At 39.7% G+C, this 12,579-nt stretch overlaps 1 protein-coding gene and 1 long non-coding RNA gene across 5 annotated transcripts in view; one reads left to right on the forward strand and one right to left on the reverse strand.

The window, feature by feature from the left end:
* CC1H1orf87 (chromosome C1 C1orf87 homolog) overlaps positions 1-12,579 on the reverse strand; it is a 78,982-nt gene that overhangs the window by 54,804 nt on the left and 11,599 nt on the right. For all 3 annotated transcript variants that reach the window (XM_007089871.2, XM_042997400.1, XM_042997399.1), the window contains exon 3: positions 5,169-5,403. In XM_007089871.2, the coding sequence (XP_007089933.1) occupies positions 5,169-5,403 (235 nt within the window). The remainder of the gene's footprint in view (positions 1-5,168; positions 5,404-12,579) is intronic.
* Positions 1-12,579, forward strand: part of LOC122241404 — a 132,891-nt gene that overhangs the window by 46,620 nt on the left and 73,692 nt on the right. The window lies entirely within an intron of this gene.

Consider the following 12,579-nt stretch of genomic DNA (forward strand, 5'->3'; position numbering starts at 1 on the left):
TTGCCCCAGTTGTGTTGTGCTTTGCCATGTGGTTTACCTTGGCCAATGGGGCAGATGTTCGTGGATAATGATGTGGAAGTATTGGGGTTCAGAGCCAACAGCCAAGAAAGAATGCTTCAGACATCTTTGGTGCAAAAAGGTGGTTTTATTAAAGCACAGGGACAAGACCCATGGGCAGAAGAGCTGCATTGGGGTTGTAATGGGTGACTGATTATATACTTTCAAGTTGGGAGGGGGTTAGGGATAGCTTAAGTCTCCAAGGAATTTTGGAAGCAAGGTTTCTAGGACCTTGAAAGGGCTAGCTATTGTTAGGATAAGGTCATTTGTTACTGTCTAATAAAACCTTAATCATAATTATGTGGAATAAAGGCAAAAAGGAAATGTAGATAATATCAAATTTCCTTAGAACCTGCAGCCCATTGACAAATACTTGAGGCTGGCAGAGTAGAACATTCCTCCAGGAATTCCCAACTGTTTTAATATTGATACTTTCCTTGAGGGAAAAATAGCCTTAGCTTGACAATAGTTAGGCTTCCAGTATCCCATGAGTCTTCTCTAGCATATTAAAATGCTTTTGTAGGGGCACCTGGGTGGCTCTGTCAGTTAAGCTTCCAACTTTGGCTCATGATCTCACAGTTTGTGAGTTCGAGCCCCACGCTGGGCTCTGTGCTGACAGCTCAGAGCCTGGAGCCTGCTTTGGCTCTGCCCCACCTCACTTGTGCTCTGTCTCTCTCTGTCTCTCAAAAATAAATAAATGTAAAAAAAAATTTTTTTAAATGCTTTTGGAAACTTCCCCCGGTCTTTACCTCCCCCAGCTCCCAAGTAAACAATCAACTATTCCTCACAATCCCAGGGCAGCTCTTTCGGCCCATGTGTCCTATCCCTGTGCTTTAAGAAAACCACCTTTTTTGCACCAAAGACATCCTAAGAATTTTTTTCTTGGGTTGGCTCCAGAACCCCAACATTTGCACATCAATAAGATCCGTCAGATGTATATCAGTGAGCTTTATGCTTAGAGGATGATTGCAAACATATATTTGGGGGTAGAGATAAAGGGAGTTTCCAAAGGAATTTTTTTTTATGTTAAAGGAAACCTACAGAATCCTGGAGGTCAGGATAATGTTAAGCTAAGATCACTTTTTGCCCTCAGCAAAGAGTCAACATTGAGGCAGTTGAGTTCCCAGAGGAATGTCACTCTGCCTGTCTCACAGACTTGTCAATGGGCTAAGTTGCAAGGAAATTTAATTTTTTCTTCTGCCTTTGTTTCCCACATCAGATACGACACAAGCAAAGACTTAATACGTACTTGTGGTAGAGTCTGCTGTCTTGAAACATTTCCATTACTATAAGAAGAACTTGCCTTGATGAGCCTACTGGGTTCAGAACAGTAAGAAAAACCGAGAGCAGACCTGAACTAAATCTATCATTTGCAGCCAAGCCTAGAAAAGTCTAAATAAAGGAAGCAAAAGCTGTCTTAGCTCACATCTGCAGGTGTGAGCATAAATGATTCTTGGTATAAACCACTGAGTATTGGGGTGATTTGTTACACAGCAGTATTATTACAGTAGCTGACCAATACAGAGAGAGAAGCATAGAAAAGGACAGCCAGTTTGGAGATAATTAAAATCAACTTGCTGAGGTACAATGGTGGTCTGACTAGGATGATGGCAGAGGAAGCAGAAATAAGAAGGCATTTTTGAGAGACATAAAGGGTTAGGATTTAAAGGGCTCAGTGATACTAGATTCAGGGAGAGAGAGAAGGAAAGCATGCCTAGGTTTCTTGCTGATATAAACGGCAAAGATGGGAGTCTACTCTGTGAGACACAGACCACAGAAAAAGAGCAGGATCAAAGGTTCTGTGTTGAACATGATGAATCTACCAATGCACGGCCAAGTGGAAATGTCCTTGACCTCTGTCTCTTCATCTACAAAATGAGGATAACATCATGTGCCTCCACCTACCTCTCAGGGTACTGTGGAGAACAAGTAAGATAAAACACACAAAAGCACTTTGAAAAGAACACATTACCGATCAACTATGATAATTATTAAAATTAAAGCACTCACACTTTTCATTTTCATGCTGCCAGATGCAAAAAACACGCTCTAATTTTATTTTTGAAACCGTGCTACTGAGTTTGTAGCTAGTCACACATTCTTTTTTATTTTCTGAGAGAAGGCAGAGCTGATGCTTCTGAGAAATAATACAAACAGTATTTGTATTTTCAAAGACACATAAGGAACAGAATTTGGAGAAAAAGGATTCTAAGGCTACTGTTAAGAAGAGCCAGGCTCTTGACTTGTAAAGCCTCAAAGTAATCACTAAAGCTCTCTGGGCCCCTCATTCTTCATTTCGGAAGTGGAGATTTGTACTTGCTGATTTCTAAGATATCTTACTGTTCTCAGATACATGAAACGATGAGCTCTCATAGCATTTTCAGCTTTACTTACCTCCTACTAACTAATGATACTCTTCAAACTTGATCTGTAATTTAGAAAAGAGTTTCACACTTGCCTGTCCTCACCCACGTTAGCTCAGTCTTTATCAGCAACTTTTCTTTTGGAGCAAATTCAGGCAGTCCAGATTGCCTGTTACATCCCAGGCAGGAAAGCTTATTTTCATCTATGTGTGAGAGAGAAGGATCTAGAAGGAGTTCTGATTGGTTTACTTCTTTCACTGCAGCAGAATTCCATTTACCACTTAGTCAAGGTGGTAATGAGGGTCTCTTTACCAGGCAACTGTGGCTGCCATCTGGCAGGCCAGCATCATAGACTCGGCAGACAGAACCAATTAGTCAGAACCCACACCTCCCAGGAGGCCTTGCTGTATTTGGTGGCTGGGTGTTAGCCCTGCTGAGTCTCCCACAAGAAACCTCATTGAGTTCTGGGAGGGGAGGAGCAAATCATCCCCCTCTAGCACTACAGAGCTAGCAAAGAATCCGTATCTTGGAGGTCCAATAACAGCTTATTCAGTGAACATTCTGGCCATGATAATGGCTACTGCGGAAACTGTTCCATGAATGGGCTGCTTGATGTGGTAGAGGGAGTGTCAAGAAACCCATTTCCATTTATAAGAGAAAAACTAGAAATGACTTAAATGCCCATCAGTAAGGGATTAGTTAAATGAGCCATATTATATCCATACAAAGGAATGAATACAGTTGGTGGTGATTAGGAACCTAGGACTTGGGCTTCAATTGTGGCTCTGTCCCTTCTCAGCCTCAGGACCTGGGCAAGGCACTTGACTTCCTTGTTTTTCAGTTCCTTCCTGTACGGGCTGAAGAGAATAAGAGTTCCTACCTCATTGGGTGCTTGGGAGTACTAAGTTAGTTAATACATGTACAGAACTTAGAATGGTGCCCGGCACATAATAAATGATATTTAAGTGCTTGTTCTGAGTATGATTCTCATAGAACCATTCAAGATGATGCTTAGGAAGAATTTTTTAAAGCCAGGGTGAAAATTCTTAATATGAAATGAATTGAGCAGGATCACAAGGAGTAAATACATAATGATTCTCATTCTATATCTATGCACAGAGAAAAAAAGAAAGAAATATGTTATTATTTTTCTTTGGTTGAGTTTTCTTCTTATATTCTCCATCTGCCAAAATTGTACATGAGTATGCAGTACTTTATAATTAGAAAGATGATTTGAAAAAAAGAGAGAGAAGAAAACCTGGATAAACATCTTCTCTCTACACTTATGAGCCTCTTCAACTTTTCTGAGCCTCAGTTTTGTTTTCCTTCCCTTTTTGAAGTAGGCTTCATGCCCAGCATGGAGCCCAACACAAGGCTTCAACTCATGACCCTGAGATCATGGCGGGAACTTAGATCAAGAGTCAGATGCTTAACTGACTGAACCACTCAGGTGCCCCTCTGAGCCTTAGTTTTATCATCTATACCATAGTGATAGAGAAAACACTGGTACCTACCTCAAGGGGTTAATTCCAAACAGCAAATGATATAATTTATCTGAAAGCAACCAGTCAATAATAAAGTGTTTTATGACATGATATTATTACCAAGGTTATCCTTGGGGAGTAACAATAAATACATTAATGCAAGAGTCAAAATTATGTAAAAACTCAGAGGTCTTTAGAAGTTCACAATAGGTCACTTCACCTTTGCAGATGCACTATATCCTGCTGCAACCAGGCCCTGAATTCAAGGACTACTTATAAGACAGCCGAAAGAACACATTAACTGGGGATTAGGAGGCACCATTTCCAGCGTAGGTTGCGCCACTGACATTCTGGGCAAGTCACTGTTCTTTTGGGACCTGTGTTCAACTAGACCTTGCAGAGTATGGTCTGAGGTCCACTGGTGGGCCATTAACCACTCTAAATTATAAGCTTTGCAGAGTTCTTACGAGGAAAAGATCACAAATCTATAGGCTTTTATTTTCTCAGATGACTAAAGACTAGCTAGGATCTAAGTGATTTAGTAAGGGCTATTAAAATTATAAACTAAAAATAGTTATGTTAGAGTTTACTGCAGACTCGAATTCAGTATTCTACTGAAATATTTGGCTGTCACTTAATGCTTGGCATCACTGCAAAACTCCGACTCTATGTATCCGTCTAAATGCAATTTCAGCAATTTTTGGAAGTGGTACTTTGTTACCAATGAATCATTAGTTTTGTCTTGATTTGGATCCAGTTTCCAATTGCTGCTATTCTTGCTTTTTAATTACAAATTACTAATCATATGGATTCATCATTATCAAGTTAGTGTGTTGTGAATTGTTTGGTTGATTCTTAACAGAGTGCAGAGATATATATTTCTATCAAGATGGTTTTGGCTGATAATTTTTTGATATACAGTTCTGGTCGCATTGGATTTTGAAAATAAATGAACTCTTTTTGTAATGTTAGACAGACCTTTCCCCTTGAGCATATCCCAGGGTTGCATGTACATTTACATGTATCACTATATGATCATCACTGATTTAGCTGCAGGTGGAGTAGGTTGGCCAATTCACTTGGTGGTCAACCAGAATGCAATATACAAAATGATCTCAAATTTATTTTCTGATTTAAAAAATGAATTCCAAGTCCCTCTTATGCAAAATATATTAATTACCATTAGTACAAGGGTGTATGGTATGAACCTAATTTGAATTTTCCTAGTCAATTACCAAAAGAAGCTTGGGTTTTTGTCACTCACTTTGCCATCCAGAAATCTGCTTGTGAGTGCTCCTGTGAGGAATTTCTGGTTGTTCTCTGGGCTCTGGTTGTTCTCTTGGTGCTTGTTTTCTTCCTCATCCTCTGGGTCATGGTTGATTTGATGATCAGTAGGATTAGTAGGAGCTGGGGAGTCTCTGCTCATCTGTCTTGCACTACCAATCATGGATTTCTGGAGTACTGTTTGAGTTTCTGCCTTCAAGTTCTCATTTTCCTTGCTGTGAAGAAACAGTTTTGCACTTTGTTACTCACAGGGCAGACTGTGAATACACTAGGCTGGCATAAGAAATAGAGGGTGTTACTCTGGTGGTGTGAACAGTGGTAACTCAGCACGGTGGAATGAAGGAGGAGACGTTGGTTACTGTGTATGGATCATTTAGCTAGAGAGACTGTGCTATCCTGTGGCTTCTCTTCTTCTCAAGAGTCCTCCATTTAAATTGAATATTAAATAGGGAAAAGAAAAGGAAAAACCAACTGTAGGTATGATTCAAAGAAATGCAAATAATAAACAAACTAAAAAAAAAAGAGAGTCTACCTTGTTTACCAACTGAAGACTCACAAATCAAAGCAATTATAAGACATCATTTTAAATTGAGAAAACTTCGAAAATAAGAAAGTCAAATGCCAACGTCCATATAAATAGATATAATTAATATATTGGGTGACCTGACAAAATGTATGAAGGCTCAGTCAGGAAGTCGCAATGCTTTAACCTACTAAATTAATATTTAAAATTGTGTATTATGGAAAAGAATGCAGAAGCAGAAAAATTTTAAATTCTAAGTATTTAGTAATAGGTGAATATGTTGAATATTTCATTCTATGTTCATATGATAGAATTTATAAAGCCATGAAAATAGTTAGGAATAGTCTTAATGACACAAGAAAATGTCCAGTTATACAAATAAGTGAAAACTATAATTATCTCAACTATGTAAAATGTATGTACATAATATATGTGTTTATGTGTGAGAGTACATAGTACATCTAAAAAGAAACATGCCAGAAATAAACAGTAAGTGTCTCTGGGTAGCAGAATTCAGAATACTCCTAAAAGTTTATTTTATGATATTACAATATTATTTTATAATCAGGAAAAGTCAATTTCTATATAGCTATAGAAAGCATACTAAATTCCAACTGTTAGTATTGATACAATGCAAAGGATCCATTTTAAATCATGACATCATCAGAGCATAAAACAATCACTCCGTTACTTGTTGATTTGATAAAGCCAAACAAAGCACAGGCAATGATTTGAATGTATGTATGCTTTTTATAGAAATCCTCTTGGTTGAGGTAGCATGAGAAGGAAAGAAGGCCTGATAAAGAACTCAGAGGAACACCTACATTTACAAAGAGCAGAAGAGCCCTACAAGGAGATTTAGAAGAAATTCTCAGTAAGGCAGGAGGGAAACCAGGAGTGTGGGGCTTGTAAACAAAGTGAAAAGGATGTTTCCAGAAAGAGGGCATAGTCAACAGTGTCAGGGGCTTCTGAGAAAGGTGAGTTCTGAAAAGTGTCCATTGTTTTAAGCCATAAGGACACCGACAGGAATCTTGAAAAAGAAGCTTCTGTGAGGTAATGGCGATGGATGCTGGGCTGAAATAGGCTGGGGAAAGAAGGGGGCAAGAAACCGAATCCCAGAGGTATAAAGACCTCTGCAAAGAAGTTTGGCTGCAAGAGGGGAGAGAGATGGATTGGTAACTGGAATGCAATGAGGGTTTCAGATTGGGCTTTGTTGTTATCATGTTGAAGGATAGTGGAGACATTAACACAATTAAATGTCAATGGTGCCAACTGAGCCAGAGGGAAAGAGAGGATGTCATTGATGAAATATGATGAACCCCAACAAAGTGAGGTGGGGTGTCATTGAGAGAACAGAGGTAGAAATGAAACCTCAGGGTAGGATAGTAGGGAGATAGGTGAGGATGTAGACAAATTTATTTATACATTGGGTGACAGCTTGACTTTTCTCTTTGATATATAAGGTATGCTTCCCTGTTGGCTCTCAAGGGGGAAGTGCTAGGGAAGGAAGTCTGAACTAAGGGCAGATGGCTTGAGGCAGCTGCTATGAAAAGTGGAAAAGAGCTGGTCAGAACAAGAAGAAAGGTCGGCTGGGTACAACCAAGTAGCCATGAAGGTTGGAGACCACAATTTTGTGGCTTCGGGCTGGGAGGGGGCATACCCTTCTCTAGGATTGCCTAGGAGTCCTTGTGGAGATGGGAGAAGGAGAGATGGGTGCGTTCAGGGCTGGGATTTTCCAGACAGGTGCAGTCGAATGACAACAGAGCAAGGTGGGAAAGTGAGGACAAAGGTGTGTATTTAACAAATAATTCTTGTAGTTAAAGAAGACATAGAGCATATGATCCCTGACCTCAAGAAATTTAATTTCATTTGGCTGTCCAAAAATAACACAAAGAGTAAAGTTAACCACAGGTAAAAACCTGCTTCCAGAAATTAGATCGATAGCTTCTAGGTAGTGGTTACCTTTTTAGGGAGGTGTAGAGCCCAGAAGGGAATACCAAAGGCCTCTGTGGTATCTGTACTATTCAATTTTTTTTGGTTTTGGTTTTGTCTTTTACCTTGGCACTTGTTACAAGGGTTTAACACATTTGCGAAAATTTGGTGAGACTATATATATGACATGTGCATTTTTATGTGTGTATATATAATAGATACATTATATTTCCATAACCTGTTCAAAGAAATTAGTATAAAATTTACATAAATATGAAACATACTTAATTAGCATATAAATCAATGTCAAGTGAATATTACAGAGAATCAGTGCTATTTGAAGTTCGTAAGAGAGACGAATAACTAGGATTTGCAATGGTTGCAAAAATAATATTACTGAGCGTTTAACTACATGACAATCCCATTAGAGCCATTCACATACACTAGGTAGTTAAACTTGAGATTAACCCTATAGGTAGGTGTTTATATTATTTTCATTGTTAGGATGAGGGAATTCAGGCTAAGAGAGTTGATGTGATTTGTCTCATTGTACATAGCTTTTCAATAGTGGAACCGGAATTTAAACCTAAATCTGCATGATGACCCCTGAGAGCCTACGGCCCCTAGAGTCAGGAGAGAATCCATGAAAGTTTACATTTTGTGAGGAGCAGAGAGTAGAGGAGGAGGAAGTGCAGATTTGAAGGCAAGAATGGGTTTGGGGCAGAGAGTTAACTCCACTGGATAAAGGCAAGGGAGATAAATCATCTTTTCGTTAATCACCTTCAAAATCCTTTCGTGGGCAGTTTCAGGACAGAATTGCCTGAGAAATGTGAAATGTATCTGCCTGTCTGTTAAAACAGTCACAGTAGATGTAAAACCAAAAATAACCTGTTAAATCTGTTCAAAGTAAAAGCTGTTTAAAAAAAAAAAACACAACATACATAGCACTTTAAAATTATCACGAAAATGACTCCCCAGCTGAGAAACGGCATGTGCCTGTTGTTAGCACAAACAATTCGTCAACACACATTGGTTGTTAGGCTGTTCACAAACGCACAGTTCTTTCTTCGAGGCTTGTGTGCTATCTACCTGCAGAACTGAAAATAGAAATTTGCCATTTGAAGAGGAGGAAAAAAATGCCATCAACACGATCTTGGAAACAAGGCACGACTGGCTTCTTCATGTGTACTTCTGACCTCGGCTGCAGCTCTCAGGGACGCCGTGAAGAGTTTAGTGCCATCCTACAACTAGAGCAATTAGGATTACTGCATTGCTGGATGATAAATAAATGAGGCAAAAGCTGTTCAGTTGTTCCCTCTGTCACACTGGGCTCTTCCTGCAAATCAGCCCTTTAGGGCACCGTCTACTACAGCTCAGAGTCTCAGGGTTAGAAAGAAACATTGCAAGGGCTTCTGGGAGCATCGACTGCCCAAAGCAGTGTAGAGACTTCCCATTGGCCCACCTCCGGTATAACTCCAACTCACCAGATCTCACATTCGATTTGGATTACACCCCTGCCGAGAACATCAAATCTCAAATGGAGGACCCAGGGGGGCTCAGGGAAAAGGTCACCAGATGCCATCTTAAAGGTCTGCCAGCCTTGGCAGGGACTCAGTGCCACCAGCTTCCAACTGTGCGCCATCTAACAGGCCTCCAACCCTCTGGAGAAGACAGTCCTGAGTGTGCCAAGGCAGTGAATGGGGATCCAATTTCAGTAAATGAAAGCATGTTCTTATTTGGAAGTAATAGTAGATAAGCAACACAACCAGACTTTCCTTTTTTAAAAAGACAACAACAAAATAAAAATATGAAATGGGACTGGGGAGGGGAGTGTAGCTGAAAATCTCACCAAACTCCACGGGGAAGCTGAATTGTGAAGCCTGTGCTAATGTGGCAAATGTTATTGTGATGAAGTGTGAGAGGTTTTTATTTTTTCTTCTTCGTCTTTTTTTTTTTTAATGCCAGAGAGCCATACCATGTATTATTATGATAGAAATTAAACCTTCAGAAAGATTTTTAAAGTACTTTAACTCCTAAACCTATGCCCAAATCATTTCTTCATCATTGGAATTCTATGAACTAACATTCTAAATGCTTCCATGAGTCAAGCGCCATGTATAAATTTACATAAATCCTTCCATGTTAGCTTAATCATCCTGAAGAGTGGGTATTTTATCACCATTGTGCAGATGAAAAACTCAACGATCAGAGAGGTTCAGTATATTCCTCAAGGCCACCTTGCAGGTAGAGATCTAGGATTCATTCCCAGGCCTGTGTGGCTCTAAAACACACGCCCCTTCCTCTACATTACTCCTCAATTTTCTACCAACAATATACAAACTGTTTTAAGCAACAGGATTTTTATTCTCTTTTAACAAGTTAATAAAAAGGAACATCTATCAAGGCATCTCGTCCATCTTCCCAGCTAGACTTACGTCCCTCCACAGAACCCTTAAGTGGCTGACGTTCCGCTGTGGTTCGTAAACTTCCCAGGGGCAAGGAATTCATTATATCCCCAGAGTTATTCCCAAAGTATTCCATTTCTTTCTTCACAACATTGAACCGAACTCTGACATCAATGAAAATAACCAAAGTTGATTTCTCACAGCAGAGTAAAATAAAAGGGTTATTTGAGACGCAAAATGAGCAACCAATCCAATCCACTCTTACTCTTTGGCGTGATGTACTTTTGGCTTCTAGAAAATGATAGCCCAGCACACCTTCCTCTTCTGCATCTTTCTTCCGTCACTTATATGCAGTTGTACAGCGTGACATACACATTTACACCGTGGATATTTTCTTCTATTTGAATTGTCTTTCAGCTATGCACTACTATTTTATTAATGTTGTATTGGGCATCCAATGGGCTGCATGGTTTTTCAATTTGTGAAAAACTGTGTGATAACAGAAAAAATAGAGTTATGTAAAAAGGAGATCATAGACCAATTTCATACCAAACCGGCTTAAGGAGGATGGGAATGATACGTGAAGGTATTGACTGAGAGGAAGAGGCTAGAAAGCAACCAAAAACATTTGGGGTCTGAGAAATTGCAATCTGGGAGACACAGAGTGGACCAAAATTGATAGTGTGCTCCAAATTCCAAGCAGGGAGTACAGGTTTGTAAAGGCAAAACCCACAAGATTGTATAGCTTGTTTTGAAGGAATTATAATTGGTGCTGACAGAGCGAAACTAATATATAAGTGGCTGTTTACTTAACAGATACTACATTTTACCTATTTCAGTCCAGAGTAGAAGAGTATGCTCCAGAAGGTGGTGGAGTTGCAATTTTCAAGTTGTAATTGACTAAAATCAGAAGTCCCTGGTGTTCCAGAAATTGAAACAGGAGACTGCGCAGAGGCCTGGCTTCCTTAATATCCACCCCTCCCTGTTTTCAATCATTCTCTTTGTAATGCTTACTTTGCTTTGGAATCTTCTTCCACAAAGGAATTGACAAATAAAATGTAGTTGAAAGAGGAGATAGGAGGTGGGAAAATATTCCAGAAAGAATGAAGGGCTCGTACTTGGAGACAATGACAGTGGTTTCTAACCTTTGAACCTCAGACCACCTGAGGTGGGTCATAATCATGCAGGATTCTGGATAATAAAACACAGCTTGGATCATTCTGAACTCAGTGAATTGGAATTTCTCAAAACAGGACAAGAAAATCTGTATTCTTCGCAAACATGTCACATGATTCCTATGTACACTGAAGTGTAGAGAATGAAAAAGAGGGGTGGCTGGGTGGCTCAGTCGGTTGAGCGTCTGACTTCGGCTCAGGTCATGATCTCACGGTTCGTGAGTTCGAGCCCCGCGTCGGGCTCTGGGCTGACAGCTCAGAGCCTGGAGCCCGCTTCAGATTCTGTGTCTCCCTCTATCTGCCCCTCTGCTGCTTGTACTCTGTCTCTTGCATTGTCTCAAAAATAAATAAACATTTAAAAAATTTTTAAAAAGTCTTTTCCATAATTGTGCAAAATTAATCCTTAATCACAAGCAGTATAATGTAGTGGTTAAGGACATGAACTATCTGTCCTATGGACCTGATTCTTAATCCTAGCCCCAGATGTCAATTGACTTTGGCAAATTACTTCACATCTCTGATTTCCAGTGTCTCATCTGTGAGATTAGAAAAATAATCCTTATCAATATAAGATGTACAAATTATGTACCACTGAGCCTGGATCTCAGTCAGCCCTTGACAAATGGTAATTTTATGTTAGTCCTAGAGTAGAGTGCTATCTCCTTTATAAACACTTCCTTCATCACCCAAGTACAGAGAGGTGCTCTTCTTTCCTATGGACCCTAAGAACTTTCTTTACTGGTAAACTAAAGTTCAAAGGATCAAAGTTTCATAGTACATAAGAACTGAGGAAAATTTATTTCGATAGGTAAAAAGAAACAGTCCAGGGGCGCCTGGGTGGCTCAGTCCATTGAGCATCCGACTTCGGCTCAGGTCATGATCTCACGGTTCATGGGTTCGAGCCCCGCATCGGGCTCTGTGCTGACACCTCGGAGCCTGGACCCTGCTTTGGATTCTGTGTCTCCCTCTCTCTCTGCCGCTCCCCTGCTCACACTCTGTCAATCTCTCTCTCAAAAAATAAACATTAAACAATTTTTTTTTTTAAAGAGAGATAGTCCATATAATCCATCTCACCGCCTTGTAATTGACTAGCAACAGTGAATCCAAGTTCTAGAAATCACCTACTTTAAACAAAGGAGATTAATTAGTATTAAAATCTGCTCTGATAAAGCATAATTGTTTAGAATCACTTTCCTTAATTTTACAGAAGAAAAAAAAAAAACAAAAAACGAAATATTGAGTCATCACAATGTCCTCAGGTGGATTATACCCAGGAGTTTTGCAGACTGCGCCGTTTTTAAATCTTTGAGCCAGACTTTATCAGCTGGAAATTTAACGTCCTTTGCACTTGCGTTC

The sequence above is a fragment of the Panthera tigris genome, chromosome C1, assembly GCF_018350195.1.
Source record: "Panthera tigris isolate Pti1 chromosome C1, P.tigris_Pti1_mat1.1, whole genome shotgun sequence".
NCBI classification, from domain to species: domain Eukaryota; kingdom Metazoa; phylum Chordata; class Mammalia; order Carnivora; family Felidae; genus Panthera; species Panthera tigris.